Consider the following 18814-nt stretch of genomic DNA (forward strand, 5'->3'; position numbering starts at 1 on the left):
TTTGATCAGATATACATCACTGGCAATAACATTTTTGGAGTTTACATAAAAGAGCGTTGCCCTTATTTTAAGGGAGGAATTTTTAATCGTAACCTCTTATTTGCTGTCTGGAAGTTCTGACCAGCAGAGTATTTTTGTACATACACATTCACCGGTTTGTACATAAGAAGTCAGCTCAGTTTTGCACTTAAAGTACCAGTAATATAATTCTAACTAGAGCAAGGTTAATAGTGGTATGTCCATATTAGTTTTTCATTGGTTAAAAAAAAATAGTTCTGTCATAACTGTGGATGTTAATCTCCGTCACCAGTATATTATGTGGCATTACTCCCCAGCCTTACAAGTCCTGAGAAGCAAAGTTGAAGTGTGTTGTATTGTCATGTTGACGTTGAGGCACACCCCTCTGCCTGTCTGAGCCTGTGTGTGACAGCTTCAGTGGCTAGGAAAGGCTACTGGCTCTCTCAGCAGGTCTTCCTTGTCCCAATAACAACACAATTTAAGACTACCACCAGCTTCATTGGTGTCCATTTTGTGGCATATGTGATATATATCCTGAAAACTGGAATCGGAGTGTTGAGTGTGTGAACCAAGTCAGACAGAAAGGCACAATCTATGTCTCTCTGCTTGGAAATATTGAGGAAGTGTTGCTGACGGGCTGGGCCTCTGTCTGTCTTCTGCTCGTTCACATGACTTGCTTTGCAGAGAGGAATGTTCATTTAAAAAATAAAAACGTCAAATGAAATGTAAAGATTTGTTAGGGTGTGATACACAGGACATAGTGCATCTAGGTTTAGTATCATTTGCCACCAATGGAAATGACTGGGTTAGCGAGGTGGTTTAGTGGGTTGTGTGGGGCAACATTCATGACACATACTGTATTGCATACATCACAATTTCAGATATATTCCAAAAGCAACAGTGGGAGGTAATTAATTTTCTGGGCACTAAAATGTTGTGCTTAGTTGCACTCCCCCTATGTTTACCACCTGAATGTTATTGACACTACTAATTCCTTAACAAGGGCTTTTCCATTTCAGACAATGATTTGACTGTTTGTAGGATAGGCAGGCATGTCAACATTACTCATGGGGGTTGTTTGCAGTGTAAACTCAGATGTCAGAGGTGGGTCACTTTTAAAAGTAAGATATGATATGAAGATTATGGAGCAGATCAAAGTTGAGGATGTTGATTAGGTGGTCGTCACATTAAGTAATAATGTAAAACTGTTTTTTAAAAGTAGTGCCCCAGATAGAAAAGTTCATCAATCAATAAGATCATTGTACAGTCATGTCAGTGTGTAGGTATATTTGTAAAATGTCACAGAGTAAAAGAACACTCATAATGCTTCATGATGTCTGTTTCCCTCTGTGATACTGTAAGCTTTTTTTGTGGTTCCACTTGGCGTGCACGGGCTTCCCCAATCTCTCATTACAGTATGCCAGTTCTCCTTTCCAGTAAGGGTGACATGTTGGCTTTGATGTGTATTCATGTTGGCAGCTTTTATGACTGCTTTATTTTTAGTTTGCTATTTCTCAGAAAGGATGGTGATTTAAAGGTGCTCCTAAGTAGTTCACTCCTCTCTCATAAAATTGTGTTTATTTTTCGATTGTTTGTTTATATTAGTGCCTTTTTAAAGCTAAAGTTACTGCGTTAACTTTTAATTAAAAATTAATTTCAGTTACGTTCAAGCCATCTGCAAACCCGTTGACACAAAGTTGTTCAAGATTATGAGCTCCAGAAAAACTCTTATCTGTATTTCTCAGTATGGCAGCGTTTACAAACTGTTGTTGCCCCCTGACACTGTCGCAGGAGCTCAGAAAAATCCCAAGAAGCGCCCAAGATATATTTCAATTGTTGATTCTACTGAATGTATAGCAGAAGGATTCACCAAAGGCTTACCTCACTCATGTAAATGCGCCAACATTGTTCTTGTAATTACTCAGAATTCTGCATTAAAGCTTTAAACAGGTTAAACTTTTTATAGACTTCTGCATGGACCTTAAAACCTACTACTTGAGTCAACTTTGCATTACTTTTGACTGAATCATACACCTGACCTGTGTTTTGATGTATCTCTATTCTTTAGGTATGGCCTCACAAGTCTTGGTCTACCCATCACACCTGCACTCAGCTCAAACAAGTGCCTTAGGAACCAGCAGCAGTGGTACCAGCAGACACAAAGAGGACGCTCACTGCAGTAATAACACCAGCAGAGCCTTGCAGCAACGTCCCAAGACCTACGTGATCGGAGTCAACTACGGCATCGCTTATCCCAACAACATTATCCCGTCCTCAGATAGACTGCACAGGGGACCACAGCCCAGGGAGAGGGAGGAGTGGGCATCGCACACAGGATTACAGACAGAGGAGAGACTGGGAGAAGGTCCAGCTGGGAGCCCGGAGCCTCTTGGCCAAAGCAGAGGCCCACAGGAAGTGAGGCGTCGCAGAGACAGTGGTGGAACTCCATCAGCAGCAGGAGGCTTAGACTGCGGCCTACTGACGAGGGCCTGCATTAAAACAGAGGAGGGAGAGGGCACAAACAGAAGAGTGCAGGCGAGAGGGGGATACGTCAGCCTTCTAGACACCGGCGCCACCCAGAGATGTGAGCAGAAGACAGGGGAAGGTGGAGCACATCCGCGGGACAAGAACTGCGTGGGAACCATGCAGATAGTGGAGGAGGTATCGTCTCTACCTTCACCTCCTCCGCCTGTGGCCATGTTACAAACCAGTAAGGGCAACAATGCAGACACTGTCAGGGTAGGGGTTGAAGGAGGGACACTGCCCGACACGGCGGTGACTGGCAGTGGAATCAATGGAGTGGATGGGACTGAAATGAAGCCTGCGGGCAGTACCGAGACGGTGGTAGGAGCAACGGTGACCAGGACTGGATCCGGAGATGGCGACTATCAGTTAGTTCAGAACGAGGTTCTGTGCTCCTTAAAGAACAGCTATGAGGTTTTGGAGTTTCTCGGTCGCGGCACCTTTGGTCAGGTGGTCAAGTGCTGGAAGAGGGGAACCAATGAAGTGGTGGCTGTCAAAATACTGAAGAACCACCCATCCTATGCACGTCAGGGACAGATTGAGGTGAGGATTTGTGCGTTATTGTTTTGTGAGAGAAGAACAATGTTGAGGGGAATGAACAAGTCATCAGTGCTTTAGTTGAAATTGGGAATTAAGTGAAAGTGAATGTGCTGGTATGGTGACCTAGTTGCTTGTGGCTGCAAATGGGGCATCACATCAGCACATCTGAAAGACAGTGTTTGGTCTTTTTAGATGCTAAAGAACTATCTATTTGCAAATGTTTTCTTCTAGCATTTTCTTTTAAACCACGTAATACTGAACCTTTGCTACCTTTCTTGTTCCTGAACCCCCCAGGTGGAGATACTGGCACGGTTGAGCAGCGAGAATGCAGACGAGCACAATGTGGTACGTGCTCTGGAGTGCTTTCAGCACCGCAGTCACACCTGCTTGGTGTTTGAGATGCTGGAGCAAAACCTCTACGACTTCCTCAAACAAAACAAGTTCAGCCCACTGCCACTGAGAATCATCAGGCCTATTCTGTTGCAGGTAATGTCCCATACACAGATATAACCCATACACGCCGATACATCAGCACACATAGTCATGACTGCCAAACTTACTCATCATTTCTCTTTGTTATGTACACCTCTGCAGGTGGCAACAGCCTTAAAGAAGCTGAAGTCTCTGGGGTTGATCCATGCCGACCTGAAGCCAGAGAACATCATGTTGGTTGACCCTTCCAGGCAACCGTACCGAGTCAAGGTCATTGACTTTGGCTCAGCCAGCCACATCTCCAAGGCTGTGTGCTCCACTTATCTGCAGTCCAGATACTACAGGTGAGGACTCATTCTGTCGAATTCACCAAAGCTCAAATACTAACTGTGACGCCAACTCTTTTTCCAGGAACAGGCATTTTTCCTCTCCTCGAAAGCACTGCAAGGGAGTCCCCCTGCACTGGGCTAAGCCAGAGTCATTTGGACATATCTATTAAAGATTCTGTGTTGGAAATATAATTGACACAGAGATGGCAAGTTAATTATGAGGAATTATTTTTCCAATTCCCATGAATAAGCACAGTGTGGAATATTTGAACAGTTTTTTTCCCCCAAAAAGTTGTTCTGAAGCCACAAGTCGCATTAAACCGTTTACAGAAAGGAAACTTCCAACAAGGGGAAAGTCAAATGTGTTGCATTTTCACTTTTAGTCTGCTTTGTTATGAGAGGAACTAAAACAAATCGTAAGAGAGACAAGGCTGAGCTCCTCTGTGAAAATTCCGCCGCTTTCAAACAGTACAATATGTTCTGATATGAGATCCGCTGGGTAGTATATTTTAAGGAAGCTCAGATATGTCATGAAGTGAAATCATGTCAACATTTGTCATCATGATATGCTAACACAGTTGACTTAGTCCCAGGGCTAATGGTTGTTTATGTGTGTGTTTTCCCACAGGGTTTAGCAAAGTCTTGCCCGGGCTTCATGTGTTCTAGACTTTTTAGTCTCCTTATGCTCTGTAATGACCTGCACACACGCATTCTGAACTGCACAACATGCACAGCTTGCTCCCCTTTCTCTAACTGTCCTTTTTATTTGCCCTAGTCCCTTGTTCTTTCCTGCATGCCTGTACTTTTGGACCTTAGGCCTGCATACATGTGCATGTGTGTCTGAATTGTGTTTAGTATGTCACACCCGTAACTCTGCTGCTCTTGCGTAACAATCAGAGGAACTTAGATGTTTGAGGAACAGCATCGTGAAATATGTGGCGTGTCTTGTAATCTAGGGTGAAAGGGACAACATGCTTACGAAACTCAGCCAGTATTTTGATCTTGAAGACACCATTGTTGTGCAAAATGTATAAAGTTATTAAGCTGCAAGCTCACATAATGCCTCACAATACACTACGGACCTGCTGTAGTTTAAAAAACACAAAACAAAAACAGATTACAGATGGTACAGAGCATAACATCTGTTTTAACATGGGAACTTGTTTTCTGGTTTGAAATGCACAGTGAATAGTTGTAGACTAATTGTGGACATGTTGGTATGTGGAAGTGAGTGGCAGATGTCATGTTTTAATAATGTCCATGCTTGTCTCACTTGAATGTCCTTTTCATCAAACACTCAACTGGCTGGTTATTTCTTTCGCTCTTACTAGCAAGTTTGAGCAAGTAGGCGTTTGGGCCAGGTAAACTATTCCAAACACTTCAAACATTGTGCAATCTGACAAATACTATTGAGATACTGGGTATGTCTGTGGCTAATGCACCGCACACACCCACCATTCCACTCTTTTACAGGCCTGGATTCTATCCCTTTTAAGGAACACACTTTCTGTAATTTCAACTGTCATTCTACTTGTGGTTTATAAATTGGGACACACTAGTACGTAGTCCTTTGCTTAAGCAAACTAGGCATACTAAGCATATTGCTAGTAATAAGCCTGGGTGGAACCTCTGTATTTTTGCAAAAGCAAACCACTTTCTAGGCCCCCCTCTCAGGGAAGAAGAAGAGAGTTTTGCAGGTGACTTCTAAAGTCTGTATGAGTTTGTGTTCACATGTGCTTGGTAGTGTTTTGTCTTTTGAGAACCATCAAAACAGCTTGGATCATAGTGCAGTTAAGATGGGCTGGTCCTAAATGTTAGGGAGGTCAGTTAGGACAAAAAAGGCCAAGGAAGAATGTGGTATGTGAAAAGCCACATTTAGATCCAGTAAAAAACATTCAGACATTCCTGTGTGCTCATATGTGTGCCCCTGTCTATTCTACAGCTTCCAGGGCTGCATACTTCATGTAGGTTACACAATGTACCCTAACAGGCTTCACAAAAACTCAGTTCAGATGTGAAAAATCTGTTGTAAAATGTAGTGTTCTAAGATTCCTGACTTCAGTTGCAGGGACCAAAAGCTATATGTACCTGAAATGTAGTCAAGTGTGACCCTGTGGCCAACAGCAGTGTGCAAGACTTTCAAACTATTCTTTGGATTAGTATTTGCTTTCCAGTGCATCTACTTTTGTGCCCTTTGCTAAATAAGAAGGTATGTTGTATTGAAACAGTGTGTTGTCTTTTCTCTCTGCCTTCCTGCCATTCAACCTCAGTTTCACGTTGTTTGTTTGTGTGGGAGTTTGTTTAGCCGTAAAGGAAGCTAGTAGTATACACATTTGTAGTATACGTTGGTGGACCTTAATGTTATACATAGGGAACACTGTTGTGTACTGCTTTCATATCTGGTTATGTAATTGAAGTCCCAGCGAGTGTTGCATATCACTGCTTGTTTGTACATCAGGTTATCAGCAGAGTGGCGTGCAGGACACAGTGTCTCGTCATCTCCACTGCTCATGTTGCATAATGGCTGTACTGTATTCTTACCACAGTGAAATTCTAGCTTCGCCATGGCGGGAATATATATATATATACAGTTTAGGGGTTTTCCCTGGATTTTCCAGACCCATAGCTAGTAGCATTGCCAGCAGTGTGGCTTAAATGCAAAGTTTAGTTTTTAAAGACACAGGGGCAGTAACATGAAGGTCTTTTTTTTTAACACACTGTAATTAAAGTCACAATCTGCGATCATAACGTAAACTAAATAGCTTAGTACATTCTTCACTCGCAAATGGACTGGCAGTTGTTTCCATACACATAAAGATACTAGACAACATTATAATCCAAGTTGCGAATGTTCTCTGATGCTGTTAAAGTTTGTTTCAGGGATAGGCCTTCACTTTGTAGAATAAAACATGCCCATAGTTTAAATGTGAACAGATTGGACCCTTTGAGCGAAGCATTGATGGGACATATACTGTATGTCATTATCATTGCCATGATTAATACGAAGCTTAATTTGTGACTCACCTGGGTGTCTTGGGCTCAGGTGGTAGCATGTCCAGTAATTGTGGGGTGGAGTTTTAAACCTGTTGATCATCCTGTTTGCAGGTTGAAGTGTCCTCGCATGAGTGCTTATTCAAGTTAGCTCTGTTTTGTACTGTCATAGAATGTATTTTCTTCTATAGATTCTTAAAAGATGCATTCCACTTCATTTCTAATGAAGTAATATCTTTTGAGTTTCCTATGCCCATGTGTCATTGGCCCTGAAAGGACCCTGTTTAGTGCACAGCATGGCAAACGGAATTGAGACTTATGCTACGGTTTTATCCAGTATGTCTTTATTCACCTACAGTATTCTGGATAATTTTTGTGCTAAAATGGAAGTGGTAAGATAATACAAACCTGAACTCTCATTATACCCCTGTAGATTGAAGTCTTTTTAATTCTTGTCCTGCTCTCATGTGTTGTTGCCATGGTGGCATGACACAGCAGGACCTGCTGAGCTGACTGTTGTGTTCTGTCCTGTGCGGTCTAGTCACGTCAAACCATCTCACCAATGAAAATGGAGCACTGGACCACTTGAATAATTTAGCTAAGTGGATCAGATGGAAGGAAACACGGCTATCATGTACGCATGCTTACAGATTTGGGAAGGTTGTGTCCAGCTTTCTTTATCTAGGTATATGATTCCATTGTCAAAGAGGTGTTGTTTTACAATAATACCTAGATGCTGCTGCGCAATAGAACATTTTGTACACATTGGTTCAACTATTTGATGTGGATATTCAGTGTGTCCTTGGAAAGATCCCTTTGAAGGGAAACAGGAAAGTCTATTTCCTAAGTAGGCCGTGACAAGTAGCCTTATTCTAAAAGACATATGTTGAGATGAGTTTTGTCAGCTTCACTCTTCAGTTACCAAAACAAGGCTAGAAGAGGTTGACAACCAGGGTTGTTTTATTGGTTTGGGGAGTGGAAAAGACAAATAGCAGTTTAGCAGCATTGTAATGTCTGTCTGGGTTTCTTTCTACTGATGGTCAGTAGGTAAGCCATGTATGACGGCAGACGTCATACCTGCTGAAGGTCTGCTCTATACAGCATTGTGAATAATACATGAACACTCAAAGTAAGTGGTGTCTTTGTGTAACCATGTGTCTAGATTTCCCCTTGTTCTTACCCGCAGGCTTTTTTTTGTCTTTTTAACTGAAATATTTAGACCATATCCGTATATAGTTGTCAAAAACCAGTGGCACTCTTACCACTACACCATAAGAGCTCCCAGGGCAAAATAATACTTAAGACGAGTTCATTAGTTGTAAAGAGTATCCATATTAATAAAGAACCGTAATTAGCGTATGTGTCCTTTATATTTTTCTGCAATATTTGCTTCCAGTCTGGTTGCTTGCAGCACATACTAGTTCACTCTCATGTAACTTGATCTGCTGTCCCACACAGTAAGCCTAATATGCTGTGGGATGTGTTATGCGATAAGTGATCATCACAAGACCAACGTTGTCTATTAGGTGTTAAAGCATTGGGTTCACATGTCCCATCTAATCATGTTTAACACACTTTGGGTATGTTATCAATAACTATCCTAGTTCTCTGTTCACACCAGTGTTGTGTTGCACTGCCCCACAGTCTGCAGTGTTTCTGTCCTTATTGTAACTGCTGCTCTGTGTGACTAGTTAGTTCTAGAACCTGGTCTGACCGCCAAACAACTGTGGGTGTGTTTTACATATGTTCTGTGATGAGCTGCTAGCACTCTGGAAAGCTGGGGCCATTGCTGCAGCTTTTATTAGTCTGGCAGTGGCAGTATAGCCTGGAGCAACAACTCACTCACTCACACAAACACACACCCTTTTTAGGTTTATTTTTGAGAGACAAAGTGTGTAAAGCGAACTTTGTCTGTCTTATGTGTCTATCTCTCAGACAATATTTCAGCTTTTTATACTTGTAGAAGACACTCTGAGGTCAGCTGTATAGATAGGGTCGGGGACGGGTTAGTCTCATCTCCCTACACTCTGAGGTTGTTATTGTTCACAGTGTTCAGTTCACACTCAAAGTATTGGTATGCTTGGCACCTAAGCATGGCGCCTATAGAGATAGCATGAGCTCAAAACACTGATCTCAGGAAGTCATTGTGAGAACTGCGTGGCACGACAGTTGTCTTTTACTTGTGGAAGTTGTTAACAATAATAACAGTAAACGGTAGTTTTTTTTCTTTTCTTTGATTTGTTTGAATGTATATTGATTTTTTGTCCTTGCCTAAGACTGGTGTCCAAAACAATTCTTCTTCCTTTTTTTATTACATCTTTTTCCCTGTACAAATACCCCTCTGTAGATCATGTTATTCATGATCCTGCTTTCCATGGATTTTCCTGTGACTGGTTTAGTCTGTCGTTTACCCCAAACCTGTTTTTGGTAATGCAAAAGTGAACTGCTTCTTGAATGAGCAATAGGAAATGGTAAAGTATAATTTCCTCCTCCAGCCTAAGAAGGACAGGAAGCATGGGCTCTACTGCAAGTATGATTGACGTGACATCTGCAGTTGTGTGTACATACACACATAGAAACACACACACACACATGGTCAAAGTCGGACACACGAAGAACGATAAGCGATGGCCCCATTTATCATGTATTACTGTGACATTATGGTCTCGCGTCCGGCTGTTGCTTGGAAACAGTAATTACCCCTGTGGTCGTCACAGCAGTAGTTGCTATTTGCGGCACTGTTGCTCAGCTGCTGTGTCCAGGCTAATAGCCCATTGTTTTCATACACCAAGATTACTAGGCCCATTTCAATTGTGTAAAGTGCAAAGTTAAATGTTATCTTCCAGTTTTCAAGCATTTGCCTTTACTACAATCAACCAGACCAATGTACTCAGGGGTCCGACTTTCCACAGTAAGCCCTTCTTGTTTGTATTGTGAACAACGATGACTAGCACTAATCAGCTAGCAGAAATGCTTTGGCTGTTGTATTAAAGCTCACATAGTATGCACTTAGCTGTCAATTGTATATGGTCTAAGTAGTCCCTAATACTTATTTTTTTAGATGTTTGCTGAAAAACCCGTTCAGATCATTTATTGTAGCAAGCCTCTATACCCTGATTGTCCTCTGGTCTCAGGATGACCTATATTTGTGCGATCTGGCTGGCCCCTCCCACCTCTCTGCCGGGCTTTCTTTATATGTCCATGGGGCTCTCCCACCGTCTCTGCCGTGCTCTCGCGATACTAGAGAGACACTGCGTGACTGCGAACACAGTGTTTACCCGGCCGGAGCTAAGCCATACTTTGAACAGTTTGACATGACCTGACATGATTAAAACCAGTGAAAACAGTAGCTTCAAAGTTTGATTTCTACAGGAATATCTTCCCATCCTTTGTCATGTTAAAAACGAGTCATTTTCAGACTGCTGTGGGGAATATAAACAGCGTGTTATGAGCAACCGAAGCTACATGGGCGCTAACGCTAAAAATATGACTCAGACGATAAAATAAACTAAAAATACCACTAAAATCATTGAAAAAAATATCTTCAAAGTTGACTTCCACACTATTAGGTTCCAATCCTTTCTCCTGTTAAAAACGAGGCATTTCCAGACTGGTGTGGGTAATAGAATTATGTTTTTATGAGCAAAAGCTGAATGCTTGTCTCGAAGCTAGCTCGGAAGCTACCGGCTAAAAATACCACACAAATCAGTGAAAAAAATATCTTAAGTTGACTTCCACACTATTAAGTTCCAATCCTTTGTCCTGTTAAAAACGGGGCATTTCCAGACTGGTGTGGGTAATAGAATTATGTTTTTATGAGCAAAAGCTGAATGCTTGTCCCAAAGCTAAATAGCTATACACCAGTAAGGCAAAAATACCAATAAAAACATTTCTTTCAGTTTCACTGTTTGAAAAAACCCACAAGTAGCTTCCTATCCGTTGTTATTAAAAACGAGGCATAGACTGCTGTGGTTAAGATAAATTAGTCGAGTATGAGCAAAAGCATTCTGTGTTGGTGTATGTAACATTCAGGCTGTAGGGTACTATGGGCATCTTGTCGCTTAGCGGGGAAAGCAACATGGCTGTCGCTCGGAAAATTTTCCAGAGGATCTCGGGGCCGTGGACCAATAAGAAATGGGGGGGTGGGGTTATCATAGACTACTGCTAATGTGGGGGGGAAGCATGGACATATAAAGAAAATATGGGGATGTGGCTGTGCAGTTTATGACGTCATAAACCGCGAGAATTCTGAACGGAGTATATTGGGGGGTGGGGGTTTCAGAACGGGGGAGAGTGAGAAAAGGAGAGATTGTTGTTTTTTTTTTATATTTTGGCAGTTTCTAGGCACACCGTGGACCCATGGATATGTTGGAACACATTTAAAAAGTGCATTTAGCATAATATGTGACCTTTAACACTTGACAGTGACACATTTGTGCTTGTGAAATGTGTTTTGTTATTGCTGCTGATTGTTGGTTGTAGGGGTGTGCACATGCACACGTGTAACTGGTTAGTCAAATCAGAACCGTTTAGGAAAATAATGATAAACAAAAACCTTATTTTAAAGGTTTTAAACCTTTCTTTTATTTTTTTTATAAAGTTTTGAAATTGTTTCACTGTTCTACAGACAACTATTTTGGGACGATAAAAGCTTGTGTGTGTGTGTGTGTGTGTGTGTGTGTGTGTGTGTGTGTGTGTGCGTCAGCCAGCGCTGCAGACACGGGGTAGGGCTGGGCAATAATTCGATTACGATTAGTAATCGCGATAAAACTCCCGTCGATTACGTCAATATGCGTTTGACATAAATCCTCGATATATAAAAAAAAAAAAACATAAATGATATGGATTTACCTAACAGCCAATCACAAAGCAGAAATAAACTCAACAGCCAGTCAGATTGCAGTTTTTGCATTTCCTGTCTAATTACACGCCCATTTCCTGGTGCGGTAAGGAAAGAGGAGAGCCTTGTGTGATCACGTCGGCAAGAGTGAAGAGAGTCTTGTCTTAACCCATTGATGACGTCTGCTGCGCGATGCCACATTGTATCTTCTGCCTGATGCTGCGTAACGCAGCATTGTTACTTTATCTAATTTTCATGGCGTGCGCAGCATAAAATGCACCGTCATTGGTTCAAAGACACGAGGTGGGTTTTGTTGATTTTTTTAAGACCACGTGACAAAAGTTTTGTGGTTTGCCGAAAATCACGTCCAAAAAAAAAAAATTAAAAAATACGCCGGCTGTGTCCGCGATAATGTATTACAGAACAGTTAGTGGTGTTTTGTGCGTAGAATGAAGGTCTACTATAGACTAACTGACGAAAATCACACAACACATTGCATCTATTTATTAACAATATTTATGAATTTAGACTATATTTTGCTGCTCCAACTCAAATTCAGCCCAGCCAGGCGATAGTTAAGTTTCAGTTTCGTTTTCATCTCCGTGGTATACAGCCGTTTGGACCAGCTGATCGGCTCCCGACAGCCGGAGTCAGTCTGCGTTCCAGTTGTACTGGGAAGTTGGATTTATGGTGCCAGTGATAACTGAACTAAATAATAAAATAAAGCTATCTCCTCCTTCCTATATCTGTCTATCTTTATCCCTCCACTACACACTCAGTCACTACTATCCATGCTAAAAGGAAGCAGGATTATAACCTCATTTAGCACATTATTTTTAAATATTTTATATTATTTTTTTTTTTTTTTTCTCCCCCATCTAATTTTGACGATTTTTAGAAAAATGTGTTTTGGTTAGTAAGCGCTAAGGGAGCATGTTTAAATAAAACCTGTGAACCTTAACTTTTAAATGTATTTTATTTCATGTTTCTATGTGCTACACAGGCTTAGATATTAAGGTTTTGGTAGACTTGAGAATTCCTACTATTTTTTTCAGAAAACCCTCAGGCATTAAGGACATGCATCCTAGATTGCAATAGTCATCAATGGGTTAAGCGAAAAATTTCAGTGCAGCACTCTGTTGTGTAGTGCTTTTCCTCGTCATTAAATTAATCAGTGGGCTACACTGTCTCGCTGCTACGATGACACCATTCACTTAGCTGCGGCAGCCAGTGCTGTTCGCTCACTTTCTCTGTCAACTCGCCCCGAGCCGTCTTCGTGCATTTACCGGCGTTATACGCTCACAGCAGGGGGGAATATATTGGAGCAGCCACACAGAAAGTGTGAAAATGCGTGACAAGTTTTAACCGCCGTCCGACCGCTGCTTTCAGCAGCGTGAGCGGTGGCTGTTCCAAAATAGCAGTGTACACTGACGGACCTCTAAAGGCTACTCTGTGTCCCACTGCTACAATGACACCATATAGTCACATAGCTGCCGCGGCCAGCGCTGTTCGCTCACTGGCTCGCAACACGGGAGGAATAAATATAGGAGCGGCCAAACCGAAAGTGTGAAAATGCGCGACAAGTTTTAACCGCCGTCCGACCGCTGCGGCTGCTATTTTACATAGTAGAATTTGTCACAGTGCAGAAGCCTCTCCACTTCCTTGACTTGGATTAGCTTTGGTTAGCTCACTGGCTAACAAACTGATATACTGTATGTCAAATTAGAAAGTGGTGTCCTCTTTCCCTCCACCGAACATCGGCGCATGCTCGCGCGACTCGTTCGCTCTTTCATAGTAAAAAAAAAAATATATATATATATTTTATATCGGAGCTGTCGATATCCGATACGCAGATTTCGGCCATATCGGACCCGATACTGGATCGGATTGGCCCCATCCCTAGTCGTGTGACAGTTTAGACATTTTTGTAAACGTTCACACCCCTATTGGGTTGTTTCTCTCTCTGCAGGAAACGCTCTGTGGAGTCGTAGCAGTCATTTCATATCCAGAATTGCCCTCTAGTATTGATTTCATATGGCAGGATTTGCACTATCCACAAAGCTATCTTTTTGGTTCACCGCAAACATTTTAGTGAGATCAATCAATTCAACAGAAGCTGCAGAGACCCTGCAACTCTTGTGACACATTGTCCTACTGGTTGTGTTTCTTTCTTTAACATGTTGACTCAGACCCTAACGTAACCTTTTCTGCTTCTTTTCTCTCGGTAGGGCGCCAGAGATTATTTTGGGCTTGCCATTTTGCGAGGCCATAGACATGTGGTCACTGGGCTGTGTGATAGCTGAGCTGTTCTTGGGCTGGCCCCTGTACCCCGGAGCACTGGAGTACGACCAGGTAACATTTCCTTGCACACGCACACACACACACACACACACACACGGGCACACACACACACACACACGCACACTTCAAGCTACTGTATCACACACATTTCTAGGAAGGGAAGGAGAGACCCTCGAGATATGTCCTTTTGCTCCAGCTGAAGGAGAGTAAGTTAAGAAGTCAAAATAAATAGGAATACATTCAAATGTTCAGAAAATTCCAGGATATTTATATTTCATGTTTATAATTCTAAGGTTTCTGCTTCACAGAGGCATAGTATTTGTTTTTGTTGCTCCCTGATCTCTCTCTCTCTCGCTCTCTCTCTCTCTCTCTCTCTCTCTCTCTCTCTCTCGCTCGCTCGCGCGCGCTGTTGGTCTGAAATCCAACAGCTTCAGCGTGAAATCCACCTAATACTAATCTGAGCCGAGTAAATCAGGAAATGGTTCTTGGCAATGTTTGATTATCTTCCCACTGGGTTGTGCGGCCTAAACTACACAACTGGGACTTTAAATGGTGTTCCCCCGGCGAGGGAGAGGGAGCATGGGAAAAGGCTCACACCACATTCACAGACCGGCACAGGATTACCCTGTGTTTGTCTATAGGCAGTTCAGTGAAGACCAGAGATAAGCCCACCATGTCTTCAGCGTATTCGTTTATAAATGTGTCAACTTGGACACCTTGCCGTTTGATTGTCTTGGCATTTATTGTGTTTGGAAAAAAAGGTTCCCCAAAGCTCTCCACTTATTTGGCCTTCTTGACTGTATTTCTTTAATACATAATACAATAGTACAGCGGATAAGCTCACATTTTAATAACAATTGTGCACTTTTTGAGAAAAGCATGAAATTTCTAACATAGTTAGTACATGCCATAAGGTGTATTTTAAGATGTGGAGGGAAGTCAGATTTTGCCCGTGACGGCCGTGAGATGCCAAATCCAAGATGGCCGACATTCCGCTGGGTATAATGTTTAAACTCTCATAATTTTGGAACCATACAATGTAATAAAACATATATGATGTCATTTCCAACTAAAGTGGACATGCCCAATCATTTGGTGACACTTTTGAGATCACCAGTGTTTGAGGAAACATATTTAGGTCAAGGTCAAGGTAAGAATTTACCAAATTTTGTCCGTAAATGCAAACTTTTGCCAGGTGGTGGCGCTACAGCAAATCTCTTAGGGTTACCAAAATCAACGTGGTTGGTCTTGTACATGTCATGAAGCTTCACAGAAAATATGACATGATTCCCATTAAAACTGTTTGAGTTATCAAGGTCACAAGGACAGCCCACGTTATCGATGATCTGCCTTTCAGTTTGGAACCTTTAATTTAAATTGCTACACTGGTTGATAAATAGGGAAATCATTTTCTTGCCCTTTTAAGAAATGATAATGATAAGTGAACAACCATGGTCTAATACTTCATAAAAATTATTGAAGAAAAAAATCTTACTGTTATGCCCTAATCTTGGGGTTGGAGGACACAACCTAAAATAAGTTATTTCCACAAATTAAGAAGCAAACAGAGATGTACGTATAAAAGTATTTACTTTACAAAACAGTGAACAGCTAAATTAAGCTCTGCTGATTCACCACTTCTACTTATACTAAGCTACTGTTTAGCAGGACAGCTAACAGGACAGCTAACAGTCTCCAGAACAGTAGCACAGTGCAGTGCACTTGAGTCCAGCTTTGGCACACTTGCATCGTCCAGTGCATCCTTTCTCACACCGACAGCAGATTAATTCATGGCATGACTTTGATGCTTCAGGAAGGGTGGTCCAAAGCGGCTGCCATCCAGTGGTTTCCTTTGTCCAGCCCCAGTCAGATGGGTCTGGCATCTCTGGATTCAGGACCAATGCCTGGTTCCAACAGTTAGCCTGGTAGCATGCGCGTTTAATGTGCTGCTTTAGTGCTGCCTGTGTTGGAGGAATGTTCTCTAGATTTCTAGACTTTTGTGTGAAGAGCCTTTTCCTAGCATCATTGACATCCATGCACTCGCTAGTTCGGTCGTACATCAGCACTACAAATCGTTCAAGGTGTTTCATTGATTTTTGACTAGCCTCATTTTGCATACTGAGTAATTCGGTGAAAGCATCATTCACCTCGGGGAAAGATTTCCATGTTTCCCAGGCCGTTTTCTTCCCTCTACCTGCAAAAGCGGATACAGTGTCACATCCGGTGAAAGCGTGGAATACTGGAAGAGTCAGACACTGGGTTGGATTCATTGTGTTGACAATTTCATGAACGGCTATGTAGCGAAAGCTTGATCCAACCCCGAAGGCCACCCACAGCTCATCAGGAGCTATCTTTCTGAATGAAGCCACAGCCAGTACCACAACGTCAGTATCTACTGTGCGTATGGTCACCTTCTTACACCCCTTTTGAACAGCATCTGCCACATGCAGAAGTAGGCGAGTGTCGGCCTCCTCTTGTGAACATGGGGCTAAGGAGGCAGAGTCTGACTCAGCAGGAGAGCAGAGGACTCCACTTCCGTCTGTCACATATAGTTCCTTGCCTTCTGCTAGAGGAAGGTTGATCACTTCATGTGTGAGGAATGTGAACAATTCACTTTTGTTCTCATCACATTGAAGGAAGTCCCTCCAGTTCTTTGGCATGACAGTAGAAGGAGCCACCCTTTTCCTTGTGCCCTTTCCCCTCTTCTGTCTGGTTGAGGCTTTCAGGCTGGCAGGTAGGTATACATCCCAGACGAGGTCGATGCGACTGCTTTTTACCAGATGAGCAGAGATGTATGGTGCAAATATTCTTTCTCCATATTCTTTAAATGTCCTTGATGTTCCAGGATTTAACATTTGAACCACAACTGCACCATCGAAAATTGTTGCATCTGCCACAGGCACACATTTATTTTGAAGCAGGTCTGATTCCAGGCAGCAAAGTAAATCGGCTTTAACCCCAATGCGGAGTTTTCCTCCAGTTGACAGAGCTGGTGGGGCTGCCTGGTTTTCATGGGAGAAGAAATTTTCAATATCTCCATCTCGTGTTTGGCAGGAGATGTACAGCCGAGAAAAAAGACCACAATCACTTTTTAGAGCTGCAAGTTGTGCCTTCTGTTTTGACATCATTTTGACTGGTGGCCTACTAAACAGTGGCAGTTTGTTCTTCGGAATTGTTTGTGTGACCAGTGTTGTACGCTGTTCTAGCCTATCTGTCACAAACTTTGTGTACTGCTCCTCACCAAGGGTCTCAATCCTTCTCACAGTTTCAGCTACTTGGGGGTCCATGATGTCCCTTGTGTCAATGACTAGTAGGTCTTGGCTCTGTTCTAAGAATGGATTCCCCATCTCTTCCAGCACATTCACGAGTGCCTTAACTTCCTTCAAGAAGGCAGCTTGTACTCCGGGTGTATGATCATGGTGATGGTGTCCAGTGCCACTAGCACCATGTTGCTGCTTTACTGTTTGCTGCTCAAATTCTGATGTGATCCTGGCGATTTCTGGCCCGGCTACCATCCAGCGTCGGAGTGCTCCTGGATTGCCAGTCAGTCCAATAGCCCCACCAGAACCTTTCACCTTTGCATTGTTCTGCTCGTGACACTGGTCAAGTGCCATGCCAGAGAATTGGTTGCAGGTTTTGTGCACTACGAAATTTCCAGATGTGAATTCTGCTAGGACATCAGGATGTTTTTTGGCAAGAGTTATCATGTCACGGATGTGTACAGAAAGCCATCTAGAGTAGTGTGTGTGATCGAGGGAGAACATCCAGGGCATGATCTGTGTAAGGGACTCCACATACAGCTGGAAGTTACCTTCTCGAAGTGATCTGATGTAACGCAGCATGAGAAGCTCCAACGACAGGGTCTTAAGCCAGTAGTCAAAGTGAACAGTGGTCTTTGCTCGCTGTATGCACCACTCCTCAAAAGGCAGACTATCAGATTGTATTTCATCAATATCATCAGATGTGCATTCTTTGATGTAGGCTTGTTGTAAAAGTGTATACAGGCTTGCAGCTGTGACCTGGTGTGCATGGCGGGTCTTGGTGACATGGCTGACATTTATAAAGGACTTTGATGTTCCCGAACTTGCAATACCAGCCTGTACCAATGCATTTGTCCAGCCACTGTCTTCTAGCCAGTCTCCCAGCAACTTCAAAGTGGCCATCTCAATGTGTAGACCACCAAACATGATCACAAAGTGATCCTCTCCGTGAGTGGCTGGCCAGGTCCACTGAATTTCCTTAGCAAGTGCATACAGAGGTTGATCAGCAGCAAGGACAGGAATCTGACCAGGGTTCACATTCTGAACTGCCGCTCTTACAATGTCCATTGAGTGACGCACCATTGCCACTGAGTGTGCGTTATCAAGAAACAGAGGAAGTAGTGAGTTGATTGCTGCAGGTGGACTGACTGCTTGGTGTGTGTCAGCGTGATAAGCAGACCACGATATCATGCCATCCATGGTAGAGTTTTCAACAGCTGTTTTGACTTTGTTGAGCCATGCATAGTCATCTTCTTTAGCAGCTGCAGTAACCAGGAGGTCAGAAGGTCTCACAGGACCTTGTACATTAGGGGCATTGAAGTCTTTTGTCTTGAAGGCAGCTGGTGGCACAAATGTGTAGGCTGATGGCAGAGGTGTCACTGACTTTGTGGAAGAGCCACCCTGATGAATCACTAATACACCACGGTCAGTTCCTCCATTTGTGTGTGATGGATGCTGCATTAGTGAGATTCCAGTGCCATGGAAAGAATCTTTGGCTGTTGCAGAACTTGGATTGTGATCAATGTTGTCCACTGCTGCTGTTGTGAAAAGTCCATTACGCAACTTGGGTGGGCACACTA

The 18814-nt window shown here is 42.8% G+C and overlaps 1 protein-coding gene across 3 annotated transcripts in view; it reads left to right on the forward strand.

Annotated features, from left to right (window-relative positions):
* LOC307250850 (homeodomain-interacting protein kinase 3-like) overlaps positions 1–18814 on the forward strand; it is a 36914-nt gene that overhangs the window by 1266 nt on the left and 16834 nt on the right. For all 3 annotated transcript variants that reach the window (XM_080028096.1, XM_080028095.1, XM_080028097.1), the window contains exons 2-5: positions 2087–3084; positions 3376–3567; positions 3676–3857; positions 13902–14025. In XM_080028096.1, coding sequence (XP_079884222.1) covers positions 2089–3084; positions 3376–3567; positions 3676–3857; positions 13902–14025 — 1494 coding nt within the window. In that variant the 5' untranslated portion in view covers positions 2087–2088. The remainder of the gene's footprint in view (positions 1–2086; positions 3085–3375; positions 3568–3675; positions 3858–13901; positions 14026–18814) is intronic.

Source organism: Ammodytes marinus, assembly GCF_949987685.1.
Source record: "Ammodytes marinus genome assembly, chromosome: 5".
Taxonomy (NCBI): Eukaryota; Metazoa; Chordata; class Actinopteri; order Uranoscopiformes; family Ammodytidae; genus Ammodytes; species Ammodytes marinus.